General features: G+C 36.1%; 1 protein-coding gene across 2 annotated transcripts in view; it reads right to left on the bottom strand.

The window, feature by feature from the left end:
• Positions 1 to 4,489: 4,489 nt before the first annotated feature.
• The window catches only part of CDK17 (cyclin dependent kinase 17), a 52,014-nt gene continuing 36,049 nt past the window's right edge, over positions 4,490 to 20,454 (bottom strand). For both annotated transcript variants that reach the window (XM_018080510.2, XM_008920240.3), the window contains 12 exons: positions 16,867 to 16,923; positions 15,256 to 15,370; positions 14,632 to 14,726; positions 13,936 to 13,998; positions 11,051 to 11,174; positions 9,933 to 10,053; positions 9,304 to 9,401; positions 8,936 to 9,041; positions 8,118 to 8,160; positions 7,012 to 7,102; positions 6,709 to 6,786; positions 4,490 to 6,267 (listed from right to left, as the gene is read on the bottom strand). In XM_018080510.2, the coding sequence (XP_017935999.1) occupies positions 6,230 to 6,267; positions 6,709 to 6,786; positions 7,012 to 7,102; positions 8,118 to 8,160; positions 8,936 to 9,041; positions 9,304 to 9,401; positions 9,933 to 10,053; positions 11,051 to 11,174; positions 13,936 to 13,998; positions 14,632 to 14,726; positions 15,256 to 15,370; positions 16,867 to 16,923 (1,029 nt within the window). In that variant the 3' untranslated portion in view covers positions 4,490 to 6,229. The remainder of the gene's footprint in view (positions 6,268 to 6,708; positions 6,787 to 7,011; positions 7,103 to 8,117; positions 8,161 to 8,935; positions 9,042 to 9,303; positions 9,402 to 9,932; positions 10,054 to 11,050; positions 11,175 to 13,935; positions 13,999 to 14,631; positions 14,727 to 15,255; positions 15,371 to 16,866; positions 16,924 to 20,454) is intronic.

The following is a 20,454-nucleotide window of genomic DNA, read 5'->3' as shown; positions in this document are numbered from 1 at the left end:
ATTGACTTTTCAATTAAAAAAAACAGGTTATCAAAATGAAATCTGCCTTCTAAACTGGTCAATAATGTGGAATAAAAATTTTTCCAGTTGAGAGGCTGGACTTCATTTGTATAAATTCTTCCCAAGTCTAACACTTACATAAAACACTAAATGGTTATGCCTTACGCTTTGAAGAAAAAACTCTCTTGCTAATCTTGTACTGAATTTTATCTTTTTAACTGTAGAGAAAAATCAAATAAATGTTTTTAAAATAAATACTGTGAAAGTGTCAGTATTTCCTGTGGCATGGAGAGCTCCAAGCCAACAATCCTGGGGAATAAACCGGGAGTTATTCTCTCTTCAGTATTCTTAGTAGTAATCGCAATTTGATCACAATTGAGGGATTTAAGATTTACACTTTATCATGCTTCAGCAATACACAAAATCTTTCCAATATTATATAGGCTTGGATGCATGATTAGGCTGTTTTTGGCTTACCTGTACAGAAAAGCCAAGTATCCACCAGCAGGGTCACAGCTTCAGAGCAGCTCTGTCGAGAGACTGTGCACACCTTCTGCCCTGGCACCAGTAAGTGGCTTCAGTTCTAAAGAAAACTTTCAGGATGGGGAAAAGTGATGGGTGATAACAAACTACAGAAAAAGATTTTGACACACATCGATTATGTCAACAAAGAACAATTTGTTTTGTCTGAATAAAACTAGTCTCATCAGACAGGCACTTGCCTATTTGGAAATACCTACCAAAGAAGTAAATAACTGTCAACAAGATGACTATTTAAAGGGGAGATGGTCCTTTAAAACAGACTATAGTATGTAAGGGAACAAGTCTCTGCATTAAGAGGCTGTGTGATCTTGTGCCTACAGGAAGAATCTTCAGAAGCCATCATGACATCCAAACAAATTTAGAAAAGGCACAGTAAGTACAGGTAGTCTTTTATGTAAGGGCATCACTGTTCACTTCTGATCTTGTGACTGACTGTATATCCTGTAGGACAAACACACACAGGTCCTTCAGATCCCTACAGAGTCATCAGAAAACTACAACTTTTGAAATCCCTTTTAGCCCCAAACTGTAACTGCTCTTACCAATTAATGTGTGAGTGCTCTGCCTACACAGATGGAGTGCAAACCTACTTCTTGAGGGCAAAGAGATTGACAGCACTAGTGAGAAGCAGTATAAATTTATTTAAATGAAAAAAGGAGAATGAACCTCAAGCAAGGACTCTGGAACAATCAGCATCGTGGCCCGCCTTGGGTGAGTGGTGGTATTTGTAGAAAAGCATCCTAGAATAGAGGGTGTTAGGATATGTTGATTGTTTTTTGTGAAAGATTCCCATCAGCTCATATTCACTCCATGACATGCACGAATGAATAAATGTAACCTTAATTATTCCTAACATGGCTCCAGGCCAGCTCCCTCCTCCCGCAAATTAAGTAAAAGGATGGGGAAGAAAGGAAAAAACAGCCTTTGAAAAACAAGCTCAGGGTGTGAAAGAGGAGGGGCAGGTGGCAGTGCAGACACAGGGCCTGGAGGGAGGTGTTCTGCCACAGTATGTCAGAGAGGAGACAGGGAAGAGCATTCTCCCTGGTTTGCAATCTGCAGCAATGCTAATTCCATCAGCAAAGAGATCCTACCGCATCAAATGAAGAAACTTTATAGCTCTCTGGGGAAAAATGTGTCTCAAGGCAGGGCATCTGAGCCAAGAACGACTCACATTTCATTAGGAGGACCATAAAGCAATGTGCTCAGGCAGGTCTGCTTCTTGAATGAGTTTGGAGGATGCAGCCAGGACAATAAATTAAGAAGTTATTTACCACAACAGCATGTGCACATGTGTGCATTCACAGTTTAAACTGGCTCAAATATTATAGAACTTAAATGAGTTAAGGGATTTTAGAAAACATGCAAAAATTATGGAAAATTGTATGTTTTCCACTGACATCAATCTTCTTTCAGAGAAGCACAGTATTGCCCAGCAAAAATCACACACAAAAGATTGAAAAAACAATCTAGAATAGCTAAACTCTCATCCCAGTTCTGAAAAACCGAATTTTCACTGTGGCCAAGAAAAAGAGCATGATTTTTGTGCAACTGAACTCCACAGATGAAACGGGTGCATGGTAGGAATTACAAAGCCCACATACATGCTTGATTTTTATACTGTTCATAATCACCCCACCTGTACAGCCAGAGCTTACAATGTTCCAACTAGCTACATGTTTTCATGGTGCTTTCTTTATGTTTTATAATTTATACATGCTGCCAATCTCCTAAATTGGTATGACATGGATGCTGGTGAGATACAAGGATGTTGCTGAACAACACAAAGACCAAATGGGAGCATTAAACTTCTAACAGTCCAAACTCTGGAAAAAAAAAAAACAACCAAAAAACTGTATAAGTTCCTTCCAAAAATTAAGGCATTTCACAGAAATGTTACATTTGTTTTAAAGCCAAAATTTCTTATAGTAAAAAAAGGTACTGAAATGTGCTAAGAATTACTTCAACTCTGCTCATTAGTAACCAGACAAACTCATCATGTTGTCACAGACAAAGTAAGTTCTGATTTTGCTTCAGTGTCACCATGTGCTATAATAGCCGCACATTTCCATACCCTGATTTGTTTGGATTTCTTTCAAATCTGACCTTAATTCTGAGTATTTCCTGGGTTTATAATACTTAGCTTGGGGATATTTACAACATACCTTTCATATATTTTGTCCGCAATAACTGAATGTATTCTTAACCTTAATTCCATCTTAACATTGCAAAACAGAAACAATGTACCTTTATTACACTGAAAAAACTCATGCACAAACAACAAGCAAGCAGCCCAGAGAACGCTACCTCGCAAGTTTTTCAAATGATTTGCAAATACAAAGTATGTTGATTCTTTAATAATTGTTTATTTTAACTTTTATTGCCCAATTCAGGGATACACTCTGGCTACTTAACGCTGTGGTAAAGTAGCACAAAAATAACACAGCCATGTTGAGATGCACGTTCCTCTAGAGCATTGCTGAGCAGCTGGTTTGCCCTGCCCTGTCCATCTCCCATCCCGTCCTGTCAATCCCCGTCCTCCACCCACCCTCTCTCCCCTTCAAGCTCCACCTGTGCGTGCACACGCCCACATCGCCATCACCTGCCTCTGTCCTGTCTGCGAGCCCACCTTACTCTGACACGCACCTGCACCCACTCCCTGGCCTTCCTACACTGGGGTAGGTGGGATACACCAGGTGCCTTCTAAAAAGAACTACTTAAAATCAGCCACGACTTGCAGGCCATTTCTCATAAACCGGTCACTCATCTTCAAGCAAAGGTGGTCATACCAAACACTGAAAGTCACCCATTTTCGGTGACTATCTGCTTGGGTTTTGTCACGCTTGAGGTCTTCTCCCAAAAAGGCCAACACTCCTTACAGTTCCTGGGACAGTGAAACCAAGTCCGTAGTACCTGATTCTGCCAGACAGGAGGCAGAACATTGAACTGCACAACAAGGATGTCACAGAGATGCTCAGAAACCTCAGACTTGCTGACTACTGCCCCAAATAGGCAGCTGCCACAGAACTGTCTCTGCTGATGCAGGAATTTCAATTAGAGAATTAAGAAAAACCCCCAAGCTGGCTTGACCACAGATGCCAGGCTTTTTAAGAAATACATTCTTTAAAGCTACCTCCTAATGAAGAAAACAGATTCACTTGTAGGTCCTTAGGAAAAATTTCTTTATAAACAGAGTGCTTTCTTTAATTTTAAGGAAGATCATCTCATCTGCATCTGTAACAAAAAAGCTGAGCTCCTACTTAAAATGGAACATCCTTTTGTTAGCTGTAGCAGATCCCTTTCTAAATGTATTAATGCACTTCATTTTACCAGTTAAACCTTTAAGTCCTTTACTCATTAGTGTCACATTATTACTTGTTCTTTTATGATCTATAAAATATTACTGTTCTAGAAATGCTAAATCCCACATTTATCCACAGTGAACATTTACTCTATATCTTCACTACTTCTGTAAAAAAAGATGTTTTTCTGATACGTCTTTCTTCAACACCATCACATCTACAATGTATTTCCTACAAAGTTAATCAGTATAAAATCTAGATCATATCCATAGCAACTATAAAAAAATATATAACAACTATTTCAGGACGAGGTTTTTTTATCAGTGCCATGTCTGCCTCTGACACACACATAAAACTCCCACTCGAATCAGTGGGAGACCTCTGCACGTGTCCAAGACATGTATTACACTCCCAGACCTAGGCAAGACTTCTGACACCGTGTGACACGCAGGACTTGCTCACCAACAATGGGACTGTGGGCCGTGCTTCTCATAAGATCCTGAACAACCTCAGTCACGGATGAGCCACGTTACTTTCCACTGCCACTACTTCTGCATTCCATGAATCAAAGCAGCGGCCAGAGTTCAGACTGACGGCTCCCACAACACACGGATCTACCCAAACGTTTCCAACAATGCCCCAAGAACCGCAAGTTCACTTAGTCTGTATTTTTAACAACACAGGGCTTTTCTTATTATAAATTTCAAAACAAAACCAAAGAATTCCACATAATATTTATACTTTCAAAAGTACAATATTAATACAGGTCGGTCAGTTAGAAATAACAGCAGTTTGTTAGGTCTACAAGATTTAACGTAAAACCAGTTTACAAATGCTGAAAAGCAGTAGTGGTCCAATAGTCACCATTACACATGAATTTCTCTCTTCCAGAAAATAAAAAAAAATCCCAATTCAAATTTACCAGTATCAATGAAATATTAATAAAACACCCCCAAACATGCCACAATCACTATTCACAAATAAAGTTAAAAGGAAATATACAAAAATTCACTTAATACTGTTAAATAACAATAAACTACAAGATTTCCTGAACAGAAATGGTAGGACCCCTGAACGTTTTACAGTGAATGTCAGGAAAAATTAAGTTACCTATGACTATTTTCATGATATACCAGCCAAAGATTTACATGAACATTTCAAAATATACCAATAAAGATTTACAGTCTCTTTAAGATGCACTAAACAAATAGGTTCATAAAGGTGAACACAAATGCTTAAAAATACTGTAACCATCACCAAGGTGTACTTATGATACTCATTGAGATGCATAAGCATAGTAGTAATATGTTTACTATCTCTGGAAAACAGATAACATCTAAGATCTGAAAAACTCCCTAAGTTCCCACTGTAAAAGCTCTGTAGCACAGTGAGTTCTTATCAAGTACAAACTTGCATCTTTCCAGTTGATTTCAAGTGAATAATGCACAAATGGCAGAGCAACAAGGTGGGAAAAGTGTGACATTATTCCCATGTTCTTGTAATTAGTTGTCCTGTTCCTCTGTAACGAAAAGTAAGTCAGGGTCCAATGTATATGGATTATCTTTTTACTATCTGTATTTCTAAGTTAAAAATAAGGTAAAAAATTAATTGTTTCTTCAGGCCCCATATGCACAACAATGTGCAAATATTTTATGCTGGAGTAAGCCTGACAAAATTTATCACCCAGCCTCCATGCTTTAACTTATCAATAACTAACGTAGGATCTGAGAGCAAATCATAGTTACTGTTCACTTGTTGGAATCAACTTTCACACCATGTGCTTTTCAAAAATATAATATGCATTATAATTTTTCAACTATTTCAACACATACTTCCAATGTTAAATAAGGAATTAAGTGCCAAGAACTTAGAGCATTAAAGATGGCTCACCTATAGCCAAGCAAAGCTAAGTTTACATTCCAGGAAACACTGCAGTTTAAGAAATAGAAAAAAACCCCGCAGCAGTAGAACATGTTATCAAGAGAAACAGATGCATTCACATATTATAAAGCCATTGCAACTTTTTCAGGCATGGAACTGTTGTGTTAACTATACAGACAGTAGTTATTTAGCAGCAATGATTCCGCAATAAATAATGCACTGTGTTTCTCAGTCCTGCACAAAAATTGCAGCTACAGTTACATCAACAGCTGTAACCTACTGGCTCTAGTGGCAGAGGAGACCTTAAAACCAACTGTACAAAAAATTGTCACACTGTGACAACAAATATAAAAACATAATTTGCAGGTTGGAAATAAAAAGACTCCACTGTGAAGAGGACAGTGTAGACAAACTGCGATTCCAAGTCCACCAACAGAAAGCACTGCCTTTGGATCCGAGTCCTTGATCGACAGGATAGTCTTGGGCTTGACTCTGCACTGCCTACTTTAAAAAAGCATGCTCTGCCTTCTGTTCTTCCCATGTCCTACAACAGAACATGGACCATGGTAAGAAAGCTAAGCATTTGCACAAGAGAAGTACCAAGTTATTATCTACATCTTCATTCTATTTCAAGAGAATATTCTTTGTGCTTAAATCCGTATCAGTATCTTTGTTTTAACTGCACTTAATGCAGGTTTTTTCACACCAGTGAAAATGCAGGGTTTTTTGCCACATTCACACCCACACAGTAATGGTCTGAATCTCTGAGATACTCTCAGATTAACAGTCCCTCTGCCCATCCCTGGCAAAACTCATCTCTTTCTGTGCCTTTAGCTTGCATGTCTCTACAGGAATCTCAGCAAATCATTCTTGATATTTGAGTACATTCATACAAACTAATTTAACAAAATGTTTTTCAATTACAAATGCCTCTGGCACAGCATTCTTTTAGCAGATACAAGAAAAAAAATCAAACTTTCCATACCTGTCTCTGGGTAAGTGGAATTTCGAAAGCCAGGGTCTTTTTGCAATTGAATCTCTTTTAGACTGAATATTGAAACACCTGGAACGTAACAAAGAAATTCATTCACATCCAAACACAACTATATTTTAATAAACAAAATTATATTCTTAATTACATAGTTCAGAATAAAAAAGTTTCTTATTAACAAATATTTAAGTCAATATATATCAGACTTCTTTAATAGAATAGAGTTTTTCTTATGCAACATATTTAGCTTTAATGTACTATCTTAACAATACTCTGCTACTTTACTACTTGTCTTACTTTCAGGCAGAGTGTGTACTCTTGTTCCAAGACTTCTGAAGTATGCGTGTTTCATGGCCTCTTCTGCTGAAATTCTCTTCTTTGATTCATACTATTAATATAAAAAGCATACAAGCGTGTTGGTTTCCATTTAAAATCTCTTTGCATCGAGTGATTTCATCAAAGGGAAAAAGAGAGTTCTATTTGCTCAGTATTTCCCATAAAACACTAGGACAAATTTGTTTTCATTACTTATATTGCACACACAAAAATCTAAGATGTTATCTAAATCAGTAGTGCCAACAAGACTGCTAATATAGTCAAAATAACTTTTGTAAATGGATGCAAGTCAAAAATATACTTTATGTATAGATGTTACAATGCTTAGATGGCTCCTGCTTGGCATACATGCAATTCTGGACAACGATGCAGACACCTAAAACGATGTATACAAATCCTGAACAAAGTCCTGGTTTGGACTGCAAGTACTGTTCTAAAACAATGTGTAAATAGAAGAAGACCTGTTGTAGAATTTAAATCACAAGCTGCAAAGCAAAGTAGTGCACTCCACCTTAGGTAACAAGGATTTTTAACATTGTGAAGTCACAGTGCTGCATTACTCAAAGACTTAGGAGCTGGCCTTCTATCTTGCTTCTGGCTCATTTTTAATACAGATTAAAAGATTAGGCACACGTACTTCACCTTTTGAATACAGTTTGCAAATAGAAGAGTTACTCCTTAGTAACTCCTTCTTTAGTACTGACTCAGTTCATCGCTATGGAAATATAGCATTTGTATTTAAAAGTTCTGGTTTAATGCTGTATTTCACAAGAGGTTTAGTTTTTTCAGGGTATTGCTAACACAGAAAATTCTATTCTTACAAGTAGTAGTATGAGAAGAAATCAGTTATGGGGGAAAAAAAAAAGTAAACATCAGTTTTTTAATTCTCACAGTACACTGGCTTCCCAAAAACTCATTCTTCTCACATCATCCACTACAGACTCACCTACACATTTCTCTTTGAGACAGATCTACCAGATACTATCGCTTCTAATACATTTTGCAAATAACATATTAAAACTCTAAACTTGCACTTTTATAAAGTAAAGCCACAAAACAGATCTTACTTGAAGGAACTTCGCTATCAATTCAATTCCTTCCGTGTCTAGCCTAAAAATAAAAATATTTTTAAAAATTAAAACAGTTATTGAACTATATTTACAAAAGTAAAACCGCTGAGGAACTAACAATTAAATTATAACAAACCTGAAAATTAAATTGAAACATAAAAATGCTTTCACCTACACAACATTTATGTATGTTAAACTGTGTACTTATGAGTACCAGTATGTCAGAACAAGACTATTTGGAAAACACTGGGGATAGACAAATCCTGAGTTTGAATTGTGATTTACTAGGTTGACCTGGATTATTTATTTGAAATTTTTTTATTATTTTTTAAAGCTTAATACTACTCACTTACTAGGAAACAACAATGTCAACGAAAAATGCTGTAGTCTATATTATAAAGTTTATTTATATTAACTGTACAGACCCTTCAACTCCCTCATTATAGTTTTAACATTTCAAGAAACTGCCCAAGGAAATCTGGCTATTTAAACAAATGGGCTGGACCATAATAATATAACCAGAAGAGAATCTGGGTTATTTAGGAAATGCTGTGTGAATACTCCTACTATAAAGACATTATTAATTGGAGTTTATAGTTCTACAGGTCATTAAGGAGCTGTGGTTCCTAGAATGAAATTAGACAAAGTAATCACACAGTACCAGGATTCTGCTTTACATTAGCATCTGCCCACAATAACAACTGATGTGCAGTTTTACAGAATTCAGTAGCAGACTGTACTTGGAAATATGTTCCCATTTACGAATATGCAAAGCCACAGGGACGTGTATTTTCTATTAATAAAACACAAAGTACCTTGGTGCATGGTTGATGAGAGGTTGTGGTTTATACTTAGGAAAGTTGTAGTTTCTAAATTCATCACTGGAAGAAATGCCTGGCCATGTTTCTTGACACGGAGTTCCTGCATTTAAAAGCACCAACAAATTCAGCTTAAAATGTAAACCAACAAACAACTTTGACATGAATAAGCATTTATCTTGTAATTTAAAAAAGAAAAAACATCATTCAGTAAGTCTATATTCTGCAAACTCAGCTGTACACTCAGCTGAATAATTTTCCGTCACCTTGATTACAATGGGATATAAAATATCATTGTTTATAAAGATCTACAGTTGTCATACAAACATAAAGCATCAACATTACTGCTAAAAGTATTCATTTACCAAGAAGTCTGAAAATTAAGTGCAGTTCATCTTCAACAGTCGAACCAGGAAAAAGAGGCCTTCCTGATGCCATTTCAAAAAATATGCATCCGACACCCCTTTATAAAAACAGGAAAAAGATAAAGCAGAAATAATCCTAAAATTTCAGCTCTTAAAGACTTCTGCAATTTCTCTTCAATTACAACAAATTATTAAATTAGTTGTTAAAAATACTGTTTAGAAAGATGTGAAGCAACAAAAGAGTTGTCAAAGACTGAACAAAACCTGTGTCATAGCTATATTATATCCCCTTCCTTCAGATGTCAAGTTAATCAACTGTATTAAAGTTCATAGTAAAATACCACATTATCATGTCATTAGGAAAATAAGGTTTGTTTTTGCCCCTAACACAGTGGGCCTAATGCTTGCTTACTCCGAGCAGTAAAAAGGTACTCTGCATTTTCAGAGAGGAACAGTAGCACCTTCCCAGTCTACCATTTTTTTCTCTAAGCATCTAACTCAGTTGTAGCCTACAAAAATTCAAAGGATTTGGGTATATGAGTATTTGAATGTTACTACATAACAGCAGAGTTAACATTTTTTCAACTTCACTCAGAACAAAACTTTAAATTAGACAAAGCTATACAAACCACATGTCAATTTGAGTTGAATACTCTGAAGATCCGAGGAGAACATCAGGTGGTCTGTACCATAATGTGACAACTTCATTGGAATAGGTCTTCGTAGGAACAGACTTCGCTCTTGCCAATCCTTGATAAACAGGGAAATGAAGAGTCATATGCAGCTTGTTGAAATCCTTTTTGCATGAAATGGACAAAATATTTTGAAGAACTAAATAAACCTTATTATACTTGCTAAATACCTTCCCTTAATGCTCATTTAAAGGTCCTAATAAATACATTTTTACAACCTGTGATTCGTCTTTTGGTATTTACGGCAATCTCACGGTCAACATTTTTAAGCACAGAAGATCAGTAAACAGATCAAATTCTGGGCTAATCCTATACATTTCGTTAAATCAACAAAGCACTAGATCAGTATGACACCTCCCCACTGCAAAAACCCTTCTGCTCTATTTATATTTGAAAATTACATTGCAAAAAGCAGAAGGCAACAAACAAATAATGAAACAGTGGAAACAGCTGATCCAAATCTGCGTTGGATCATCAGGGTTCTTCCATCCTAACATTTCAATTTGTCAGTAATATCTTCAATAAAATTCAGGTCTATCATGTTAGATGCAATCTTTCGAGCAACTTTCATTCACACACAAGGGGAACAACCAGTGGTATCATAACTTTTGAAGGATCTTCCAGACACGGAAGGTAACAGGAAAATGTGCATGCCCCACCTACTGTAAATCCCAAAGGAACTGGTGTATCAAGTGATGGAGCAACAGCTGACAATTTAGCATACGACCCTTTCTTTCTCACCTCATGTCACGGTTACCCTGCTTTAGAGTGACTGTGGAGGGTTAGGAGAAGTAACTTGAGCTCCACCTTAAAGATTTGACTAAGTATCAATTTTAAAGGAAGCTGTTAAGACTACTTTCAAACCACAACTCAAGTGACAGTATTATCCATACAGGTATTACTTTGATTACTGTAAAAGACTGACTTTCATTTTCCCTTTGAGAACACCCAAATTCCCTACAGACCCAATGTACTCATTTCTCCTTCATAAGGAAAAAAGTGTTTATTTTGCTGAGAGATAAAAATATCTATTACAGAATAATTTCAGGCCATACCAAAGTCTGCAAGCTTCAGTTCTCCTTTCTCATTAATGAGTAGATTTTGAGGCTTCAAATCTCGATGTAACACCTTTCTCCTATGACAGTATGCCAAACCACGAAGAATCTGATATAAAAATAGCTACAAAAGAGAACATTTAGATAAATTAGACAAAGAACGTTAGTCTACAGATTACACAACTGTAACAGCCCTTCTGGGTACTGGAGAGTTAAGTCTCTGTATTGTAAGCAGGACAAAAACACTTCTCAAAAAGTGAGTTACTTTTCCATATGAACACATTCCGAACATCTTCATTATTGTTCAGAGATTTAAAATCCTTTTATGTTAATGTACTGCTTTAGCACTATACTTTACAACAAAGACTTTTAAGAGCAATTGGTTCTGTTTAACTGAAGAGAACCACAGGCCTGTTTATTTTTAAAGTAAGCATTTACTACTGCTCTTCCACACACTGATGTTTTTAAAGGTAACTGTCTCTGACTATATACTCAAGTTCCCTTCTGCCATAGAATCTCTTCTGAAAATGCAGCACAGCATCCTTTCTATCCAACTGTGCAAAACTATGTAAAGAATGCTTTGGCATGCTACTGGAAAAATACACTTAGATTTGCAAGCTCACAGAGAGATGAGGAAATGAGGATTACTAAAACAGCCCAACTGCCTCTGGCATTTATATTCATCCCCTCACCTTGACACACACAGGTTTATTTGAGTCCTTTGCAACAGCAAGCCGAGTAAGCAGCTCCAGTTATGCATATTAATGCTGCACATACATAGATATTAAAGTAGTAAGGGGTGAAGAAAGGTTTGGCAGCCAAACAAGTTTACTATATCACTGCATTAAGAACTATTCTGCAGTTTCTGTATGTATAAAGGGTCTGATCTTGACCATGAAACTTCTGGGTAGTCATTGCTGGCATTTACCACACAATGGCCCTCAGTCAGCATAGGTGATCAAATATACAATGACAAAACATAGAGCAGTACTGAAAGCAATGTTTACCAGTGTGACAAATTCATCATGGAACAGGACCTTTGAGGGAAAACACTAGAAGATTTTTATATGACCATTTTCTAACACATCAGTTTATTTTTGTACCAAGTGACACCATCAAATTCTTTTTTGTAAACTGTGCAAATACACAGAAGGTGTAGTTATATCCATCTGTTCTCAGTCTACTGACCTGGGATTTACTTGTTCTCGAAAAACAGGGACTGATTTCTTTCTTTGTTTTCTTTTTTTATAAGAGCAGAATGAGGAGCAACAAGTTTTGTTCAATCTACTCATGTCCATACTGTTGCAAGGGTAGCCAGTCCCAAGCTATATTAGCAGGACTGCTATGGAAATCGATGGCCATCTTTAGTGTACACTGGGACTGCAAGGATTAGTCAAGAATGAAAAGCAGGTTATCCTACAGAAATTGTGAATCTTCACCACCCTTGGCAGGGATCCTTTTGGAAATGCACAGGATGCCATGTATTAGCTCAAAATTTTCGTTGAAACTAATACTTGCAGAGATCACATACATCTTCATGTTGTCAAAACACAAAAAAACTAAAATTAGCTGAGCAATGTGAGGGGAGTGATGACAGGGAGGTCTCTCAAATGTTAATGATGACTCGAACCCCCACAGCTATTGCAAGGTGAGCACCTACAGCTACCACAGTTAAGAAACTGTTCTGTTTTACCAGCGCCAAAGGTAATGACCATATAAATCTGCTCTTCAAGCACAGCTTAAACCATAGGCAAACAAGGAAAAACAGTTCCTCTGCTTAGCTTGGATTACCACAACCAGATTCTGCTTGTTCTTTAACTGCACTTATTATAGGAGTCAGGTTCCCACTTACAGCTTTCCCTTACGTTTTTTAAGCTTAAAGTTTTACTTATTAATTTGTAGATAATTAAAAACACAAATGTAATTATGTTTTTTTGTTGTCTCTCCAAAGTAGAAACAAATTAAAGAATTTATTTTTGCAGACTCTCAAAGGAAGCAACAGAGTAGGTTAAGGGCAGATGTCTTTCCACAGAGATACTTCTTGTAACGTGACAACAGAATAAAAGAGAAAGCTAACCAAACAGTAACCAGTATCTAGACTGAATGCCAACTCACTTCACTCATTTCAAGATAGCACTGACCTCTGTTTGGAACCTTGTTTATAAAGCCATAAGTATCAATGAGCATAAAGAGTTATTCCAGTTTTCCAAATCCAAACCTGCTTGTTATGAGAGAGGTAACACTTGAGTCAGTTTCAGCAGGCCAGATTCAAAACTTAGTCACTCGACCAGGCCACAGCCATAATTAAAAGAAATAGGCAATTAAGCCTTAAAGAAAATTACTTCCATTTTCTTACTAATGGAAAGATGAACATAACTCATTCTTAAACATATATTTTTAATTTCTTATTTGTGTGGTAGGCAGTGGCACCCAAAACCACATTCATGATCAAGGCTACATTTTTCTGTGTATATAGTATGCATATATATAGTATGCATGTATATAGTGTGCATATATAAATTTTATTTGAGGATATATCAAACTACAACCTTAATAAATGAGTATAAATCAATGGAAGGACAAGAAGAGCCCAAAAGAGTTATGAATGTATTATTTTTGAGGAATTTTTAAATTTTAGATATATAACTTCAAAGAGAATGAAAATATATGAAGTTAAATAATCTCTTTTCAATGTTTTAAACACTTAAACCCCATCAAAATCATAAAGACTCCATTTGATGTCAAACGTAGGCCAAAAGGTCAAAAAGGAAGTTGTTTCTTTATTTTATTTTTAAAAAGACTAAACCATATAGCTCCTGATTATTAAATTCTCTGAGATTCTTAGGACAAAGCTGAAGGCAGTTACTGTCACTAAAAACACTCACCTTTACATTGTGCATACTCATGATGTTACCACAGTCGTCCATGTACTGCTTCAGATCCTTGTCCTGTCAAAACACCATCATTGTTGTTGTTCAGTCAAATTATGGACAATAGATTGCATGAATATTATTTGTTGGTAGAACTAAAATAATACATCAGAAAAATGAGTTTTCTGCAAAAGATATTCAATGATAGAAAACCCAAACGCCTGGGCACAGAAAATTCTGGCTTTCCACAGGATATAAATACCCATGTTTCTCAGTAAGATGCATCAGCTCAGGCAACATTATTTGCTACTGCCTTCTCCTCCATCTGTGTGTGGCACAGTATTTTATAAAATTGGTACATTCTCCAATTACACTGGAAGTGAATACATCATAAGAAAAAAATATCATAGGAATAGCAGTGTGATTACCCTTTTCTACAGTTAATGATTTTGGACAAGTAGGCCATTTGCTCAGGTAGACCACAACTACCTGCTATTAATGGAACTCTGAAATGATCACAACAGCGTTTACTAATTTACAACAATTCAAGAACTGAATACATCTTCTTCATTTTCAGCTGAATGACTGTAGATGCAGGAGTAAATTAGAATAGTCCCAGTATTTTTAAAAAGAGTACAGAATTTCACTATGTTTCCATTTCTTAGAAATAATAAACTGAATGTAAAGCTCACTAATTGTTTAAGCACTTACCAGGTATTCAAAAACAAGAGTTAAAGACTTGTCTGTGTGCACAATATCATGTAATGTAACAATATTTGCATGCTTCAGATCTTTTAATAATGACACTGCAAAAGAGAATAGTAAGTAAAAAAATAAGTGCAAAACACACAAGCATTAAGTGCATTTCTAAAAAGTTCATACATATAGGCTAATTGATTTTTTTACTTAAAAAGCTATTTTTAGGAACGTAATACTCTGAGATTAAGTTAATAAGAAAGGTATTTAATCAAAGTATCAAACATACACTCAAGTAATAAACTGTAAGTATTTTGCAAATGATACGTTTCAGACAGATGTCATTTGATAAAAATGTATTCTGAGTCCCTGGAAGTTACTCACGAATAGTAGTCTAATTCAGTATCAAATCATCCGTTTATAACACTGCATTTGAGATCAGAATCATCCCCCATAAAGCAAATAAATCTGAAATGCAACCTCTAAATATGTTTGCACTAAAATTTTCCTGATCTATACTAATATCAATTTCACTAATCTCCCATGTAGTCTATGTATTTCCAAGTACTGATGGTTCTTTGGTCAAAAAACAAATCCAGAAGTATCTGAAATTCCAAGAATTAAAGAAAAAGTTACCACCTTCTCTTATGGCTGTGCACGGTGCTCCTTCTTCGTGTTCCAGGCGTATTTCTTTCAGAGCTACCAGGTTCTCTGTCAATTTACTTCTCCCCTTATAAACTGTTGCATAAGTACCCTATAAAATGGAAAAAGAAGGAAACTTTTACAAGCTGTTCCTTCATTGAAACTTTAGTTAAATAAAAAAATATAAACTTCTGGTCTGAGGTTCTAAGAGGTTTCATTTTGGATATGAATAGCTTTTACATTATGTTTTTTTGATATTATGTAAAAGTACAGAAGTATTTTTCAAGCACAGGACCGAACTCACAGAAGACACATGGGGTGTGCATGCTTAACAGCTCTGGAAATTACATGGAAATCTGTATACCACAGAGCTACCAAAGAAGTCAGATCAGGTAGCGTTAAGTTTACGAAGTTCACTGCTGGGATCATTTACACACCTGAAAGTCTCTGTTAGACGACTGATACCTAGCTTGGGTATCTCTACACTATGCTGCAGACATGCTCTTCCACAACCTTAATGAAAACATATTGGAACAGGTTGCCCAGGGAAGTGGTTGAGTCACTGCCCCTGGAGGTATTTAAAAGATATGTAGACGACAGATAAAAGATTCAGGGACCTGGTTTAGTGGTGGACTTGGCAGTGCTGGGTAACAGTTGGACTCAATGATCTTAAAGGTCTTTTCCAACCTAAACAATTCTGTGATTCTACAAAACTGGTGCTGTCCACTATATTTTTTAAGCAAGTGAGACTATGTACACCCACAACTATCACTTGATTGCTATTAAATTAACATTCCTCTAGAGAGGGGCATTGTTATGTCATGTCTAGTGATCCATCTAACAAGTACTAGAGGCAAAATAAGAAAATAAATGTGTTTGGAAATTAAAATGTTGCAAATGGAGGACTGCAACATTCACAGCAGAGATGCTGACCAGCCCTGCCTCCTTCTGCAATGTTCAGTGCATCCCTTTCCTGTGCTCCTTGTCCATTTCTGATTCCGTTGGTACAGGACTGACACTTGGCGACCCACCTGCTATTTCTCTGGAAGTCAGAGGCTGAGTGGAGGTGGAAAGCCTGCTGCCCTCCCAGATGGAAAGGCAAAATCAAAGTGTTCCATACTTCACTTGGCAGCACCTGGCTGGCTGCCCAGCTCAGGCGTGCAGGTTTCTTTACCAGAACAGACATAGCTACTGCCTGCTCCTTGCAAGCACTGGCCTCTAGTCCATCATGAGTGTTCCCTAACTCCTGGCAGGAGGACACCAGACTTAATTAGTTTTATTATCAACAGAATAATTTTGTCTATACTACAAAAAGCCAGCCTATGTAAGAAGGTCTCAGCTCATTGGCTAATGGAGTCTTGTTCTTCCTCAGCTCTACGACAGTTTTCCTGTTTTTTTTTCCTTTTTTTTGCTTATTATGCTTATTATGCACAGAACATTCGTGTGGTTGTGAAATTATTATACGTGTTGAATATGTTTAGTTTACTGAAAGATAAATTCAACTGCTATTTTGAGGGATATGGAGAATTTCGGTTAACACTTATGCAAAATTTTATATAAGACATTGTCATCAAAGCAGTGATTGTTCCAAAAGAAAGCTATACATACCTCTCCAAGCTTTTCTAACTTGATATAGGTTTCCATTTTTCCAAATCCAATTTCTGACTGCAATGAAATAAATGGAAAATTCATGATTAAAACCAAACACTTCATTTATACCTCATTTAACGAGCAAGCCAAACGTCACTTCAGAAAATTACCTGATAGTAAACACCATATAACTCTGCTATTTTAAAAACAATTTAGCATGCTATGATATAAATTTATCCCAGCATCCAAGTCTAATGTTCAGCTCGTTGGCCAGTCTCCAGTGTATCCTGGAAGGACTATGTACTGAGTTACACTTAGACCAAACCCTCACTTTAACCTACCTCCTACTTAGGTCTTCTCCACTCTTCTGATCCGATTACTACTAATGAGGTTGTTATAGCTCAAAGCACAGAAGTCACCTTGAACTAGTCCATTCTTTCTCTTGCTCAGCACAACCATATGTCGCTGCTTCTTTCAAAGTAAATTTATTTGCTATGTTCAAGATCCCAGCTCCAAGTTTCCTCTCCCATTCTGACTCTCAATGCTTTTCGGACTAAAACTTCGCTAGGAAAATCCCTAAACATAAATCCTCCACAAGCTTCAGCTTTGTCTCAACAATTCACATTTCTTACCTTATAACTCCACATCTTTGTGTATTTTACTTGGATCTATTCACCTTCTCTTTTTTTGTCACCAGCTTAGCTCTTCAATGCAAGCCAGAAGGCTTTGCCTGCCTATATAACACCTTTATTTCCAAAGACTGTAAGATCATTGCTCTTTTCCTGTTCAAATTCACTGCTACTCTCATATTTAACATGGTTGTCTCTAATAGTTATTTTCACATAAGACCACAGTCAACTACACCAAAGCCTTCTATTGTTCTTGCAGTGTAAAGAATGCTGAAAGTAAACATGTAAGCATGTACATTTTTAAACCAATTTACAACGTGCATATAGCCTGTATCCTGTCAAAACCCAAAATTCACCGATTTCATGGGATTATGCTTTACTGACAACTGGACATACACTAAGACAAAAAAGCCAGGTTTTCTCCCCTAGCATCACCTTTCACTTCCAACCATAGCCCTCCACTGGCTATTTATTTCCAAGGAACAATCCTTTGATCTTGGACTGGCTTTAGCGCCCAGGTACACACATCAGGACACACTGATTTGCTCCTAAAAATCTGATGGATATTAAAGTTTTATATTATTTCATGGTAACACACTGTAACATAAATACTGATTACTGTATTCAGATTTGAAAACAATACAATATGAAGGTAAGAAAAGTTTGATTAATACTTAATTTTCAGAACACATGGAAGAAAATACGTCCGAAGTAAGTATAAGATCTTGTCTGTAAACATATTTGATATATCTAAGAGAAAAAAAGGGCATATAATTATGCCAACATAGCATTAAGAGTAATTCTGCTTTATTAAATTATTGCTAGAAATGAAATGTTTTAGAATTGCCTAAGCAGTGATACTTACTTCAGCATCACACATATTTAGGAGTTTGTCAAAGACAAGCTGTTTATCTCAAAATACAAGCAAAGTTGATATCTGGCAAGCCTTAGGGATTATAGCTCCAGTGAGATTTTAAACATACCACTTATACAGGTACAATGTCACCAAAATAAATATTATGTTTCCAAAGTGCATTTTGACCTACTTAAACAAACATATCTTGAAGTGAATATTAGATGTTGTTAGAATTAAAAAGATAGGCTGCTTAGTTTATAGGAGAAACTAAAGGAGAACTCATAGCCCTTAGTCTTATTATTGCCAGACAGTCTGGAATACAATTTAAAAAGCCTAATTACTAAGAAACGTTGATGATTTCATCAAGACTAAATAAAGTCATTATCTTTTTTTATACAATAAAACCATAAAATATTTCCTACATACAGAAGACAGATATTCTCCAAGACCTGCTTTTTTATGTGTTTAAATTTTTGATCACACTTTGGTTGCTTATTACTCCTAAGAAAAACTAATTTTTACATTCCTCAAACTAAGATCAATTTCATTTTTCCTTCAAAATAATTTCTGAACTATTTCATTTTTTTTCTGCAATATGCATCTACCTTGACTTACACAGAAACACTGAAGCACGGCATTTTTGGTCTTTGACTTCTAATAACTGGTGCAGAAGTTACACCTATGCCACTGTGCATGCAATACTATACATGTATGCACAAAATCCAGACCTAAAGTATAACAAGTCCTCACTTGGTACTTTTTATAGCCTTTTTGATTCCCATTAAGCCTTGAAAAGAAACATGCCTTTGAAACAGAGCATAGTACTCATATATTGTAATTAAGAGTCTGCTACCAGGCTTTCAATGACAATTTTGGAATAATGAGTCCTTGAATTTCTCCTTTTTAAAGCTTAGTTTGAAATCATGAAAGGACAATGCAGCAAATGCATGCCTGCATTCCACAGCACTGCTGGCAGGTTTCATTTTGGACTTTTAAGCCCATTAAAAATGAAAGCATTTTTAAAAGGTGAAATGAAACAACCTTGTGACAGCATGCTGATTCCACACACAGACCATATTCATTAGAGGGCACTGTTTTTCTGTCAGTCTTCCAGAAGGTACAGAGAACTTCAGCTACTCTCAGGGCTCAATGTTAAATGAGCAAGGAGACTTAAACACACAGGAAAATTCCCCCAGCCCCCAAATAGTGGACTCCACTGAAAAGGTTGGACTGAACAGGTATTTCGCCAGTATCTGAAGATAGGTTTGGGGAAGTCTGTTCCTCAGTTAAATGCTACATCAGTAACTAAGGGGTGAATGAGCTCCAAAATTCTGGCATAAATATTTCAGCTAGCTACAGTATTATTACTTCCAGAGCTTTGCTCCAATCTTCTTTTCTTTTAATATTGTTCCTGTAAAAGGTGGCATACATATCAGAGCTTCGTTAGTCTAGCAAACTAAATTGTATTTTTTTCAGGGTAAAACTACATGAAATCTCAACCACTGCTTTGTTAAAAACATTATTCATTGTGAGTAAAGATATTTCACAGTTAATGAAACTATTTCACTACACGTACTTTGATATTAATTTTTCAGCAAATAAGGTATTAAATCAAGAAAACATCAATGTGCATTTCAAAAATGTATTTAGTTTTTCTCTGTGAAGAATTTCTCACTAAAGAATTTGCTCAGGAATTCAGTAACAGTCTAGCAACTCTTTAAAACCTCAATTAACATTAAGAAAGCTGATAGATCAAATTATGGCTGAAATGTAGCAATTTTTTGTAAAATAAGGCAATAATGGTGCTTTTTGTATTATTTCAGGGATGTGCATATTTTATATGCACAAGTATCCAGCATTTCTAGGACTTATACTCTAATTACAGTATAGAGATACTCATTCTGCCATCTCCAACAAAAAGACTTATTTTTTAATGTAACTCAATAATCTAAGAATATGTATGCGAATTTATTCATTCGTTCTTTTAGGAAATCACATATGCTTTAAAACAACAACAGCAAAAATGCAAAACACCCATTACCATCTCAACAGCAATTCTGAGAAAGAAAATCTGTTATCCAACACAAAAAGAACAGTAAGGAGGACCTGCCTTCATATTAT

Source organism: Manacus vitellinus, unplaced genomic scaffold (genome assembly GCF_001715985.3).
Source record: "Manacus vitellinus isolate BGI_N305 unplaced genomic scaffold, ASM171598v3 scaffold_5_pilon, whole genome shotgun sequence".
Lineage (NCBI taxonomy): Eukaryota > Metazoa > Chordata > Aves > Passeriformes > Pipridae > Manacus > Manacus vitellinus.
This window is presented reverse-complemented; position numbering and strand designations above follow the sequence as displayed.